General features: G+C 40.7%; 1 protein-coding gene across 1 annotated transcript in view; it reads left to right on the top strand.

The window, feature by feature from the left end:
* Positions 1 to 2,372, top strand: part of LOC101853471 — an 8,424-nt gene that overhangs the window by 3,685 nt on the left and 2,367 nt on the right. Inside the window, exon 3 of the mRNA XM_013084745.2 lies at positions 2,079 to 2,276. Within this exon, the coding sequence (XP_012940199.1) occupies positions 2,079 to 2,276 (198 nt within the window). The remainder of the gene's footprint in view (positions 1 to 2,078; positions 2,277 to 2,372) is intronic.

Below are 2,372 nucleotides of genomic sequence, written 5' to 3'. Positions count from 1 at the left end.
GAGAGAGAGAGAGAGAGAGAGAGAGAGAGAAAGAGACAGACAGACACAGAAAGAAGCAGATCGGAGTCAACAACATTATATTCTTTCTCTATTCTCTGTTTTTGATAACTATAGTTTTACTCTGACCGGTGTCTGTGGTGTAGCTGTTAGGCGCTTTGCCGTCGCATGTTGAAGACCCGAGTTCGATTCCCGTGCGGGGAGAATCTTTTATCAAGCATCTTGGTCTTTCTAATGGGACGTAGCATCCCTCTCAGCCCGGGTTGGTCCTTACACACAATCTCGAAACCCGCCTCCTGAACGATTTGTGAGGCAGCGTGGTGGAATCAGGCTCTCGTCAAAATACTCAAAGTGAAGAAACCTGCATTTTTCCGCAGGTTTGTGAATTTTTATCAAATTTTTGTCTTTTGGCTCAACACCTCTCATGCTCATTAAAGAACTCATTTCTTTTGTGGATTTTTCTTAAAAACATTGATTACATGCATACAAAAAAAGTAAATTTTCAGTTACCACAGACTCTAAAGCTAAGGAAATAACTAGTCTTTGGCGGCCATTTTCTCGCTAATTCTACCTCTGAAAACAAGTGACCCCCAGCTGCTTCAATTGCAAATATCTCGACTTATATTCAAGATAAATGGATATTTTTTTCATCCAAATAAAGACAAGTGAAAAAGCTTTAAGATGATACCAATAACTCTACATGTCCAAAAATTGACGAGAGCCTGATTCCACCACGCTACCTCACATTTATTGTGTCGATGAAGGCGTAGAAATCACCTGCGTGAAAAATGGATTCTTTCATGTTTTCCTACTGCACAGGGTTTGGGGTTTTTTTTATTGGCGAGTGTTTTACGGCGCTTACAGCTGCAGAAGATCATATGAATGCGCGGGACACATTTAAACATTTTTCAGTTGGTAAGAAATTTTGAATTTTGCCCGGTGGCGGTCGAAGCCTACTCCTCCTATCGATTTTAGGACCACCAAGGTATCTGAAACGTGCGCAACTTGCACGCAGGACCCCCGAGATTGTTCTCCCTTACCCGAGAAGGTTACAGAAAAGTGGGAAGACATGGAATAACATCAAGAGGCTAGCCCAGGATAGAGAAAGGTGGAAGGTGTTTGTCCGTGGCCTATACTCCGGTGCAGGCAGGGAAAGGCAAATTTATATCTGCGTTTGTCGTGGCCACGTCGCGGCCGTGATTATTGCATTGAAACAAAAAAATAAACACAACGCAAAGCTACTTCATAACATAGTAGACATGTATTTTGGTAAGTTTTAAGATTTCCATGTGTAGCTATTCCCATGCGGAGAATATAAGTAGGCCTACATTACATACTATTTATATTGCTGTTTGTCTTTTATTTTTTCCCTCTTTGTTGTGTTTTAATTTGTTGGTGTGTTAATTTGTTAAAATTGTTCTGAAGTGGGGTTTTTTATATTTTTGTGTGAGTGTGTTTGTACAGCGTAATGTCATTTAATTTGATGCTGTTCCTACCCTTTTAAGAATACAAATGTGTTATGTTAGAGTGCGTCTCTGCTAAAACCGAATATTGATACTGGCACGCCCCATGTGTGTGATTCCACAATCTACTTGTAATATCCTGTAGGCCTACTTTTTTCTTGAATTACACACGTTTAGGGTTAAAATGGCCAATCTTCGGATAAGTGGACACGCGCCCTTATTTGTTAGTTTTTTGGGGGTTTTTAAAATCCGGGCTGTTCTAATTTTGATTTCAGTCTATTGTAAAACCTTTATTTTTAACGTTTTTACACTCTGAGTGGCAACAAATGATATTCTGGATGCTTAAAACAGCACCTGAAATTCTGGTGCTTTAGATTGTTATCTCTATCAGCATATGGCTATATACGTCGTCATAGAGAGTTGAAAGCTTGAAAATTAATAACAACTATTATGGCAACTTTTGCCACTCTTTGTGGCAACTTTTGGACACAAAGATGGCAACAAACGCAGATGCTAAGGCAATGATGATGATGATGATGACCCGAGAAGGTTAGGTGTTACATGTTTCCTACTGCACGAGGTATTTATGAACTGACGCCATGTTCTCTCTCTCCCCAGGATAACTGGGAGACGTTGGCTTATGTGTCTGACACAGATTCCAGCCCACATACGATGATAAGTGACATCGTGGCAACTGGCAAAATTGTGGACAGCAAATACAGCAGCAGCAGCAGTGAGCTCACCATCACATGGCCGAAAGCCAATGCGCGGACTTTTGGCACGTTCATCTGTGACGGCGTGGTGTATACGGAAACTGTGAGTCTTTCCCCTGGCTTACATAATACGTATTTAAGGTAATTCTTCTTGGTTTTCTTCTTCTTCTTCTTCTTCTTCTTCTTCTTCTTCTTCTTC

The sequence above is a fragment of the Aplysia californica genome, unplaced genomic scaffold, assembly GCF_000002075.1.
Source record: "Aplysia californica isolate F4 #8 unplaced genomic scaffold, AplCal3.0 scaffold00315, whole genome shotgun sequence".
Lineage (NCBI taxonomy): Eukaryota > Metazoa > Mollusca > Gastropoda > Aplysiida > Aplysiidae > Aplysia > Aplysia californica.
This window is presented reverse-complemented; position numbering and strand designations above follow the sequence as displayed.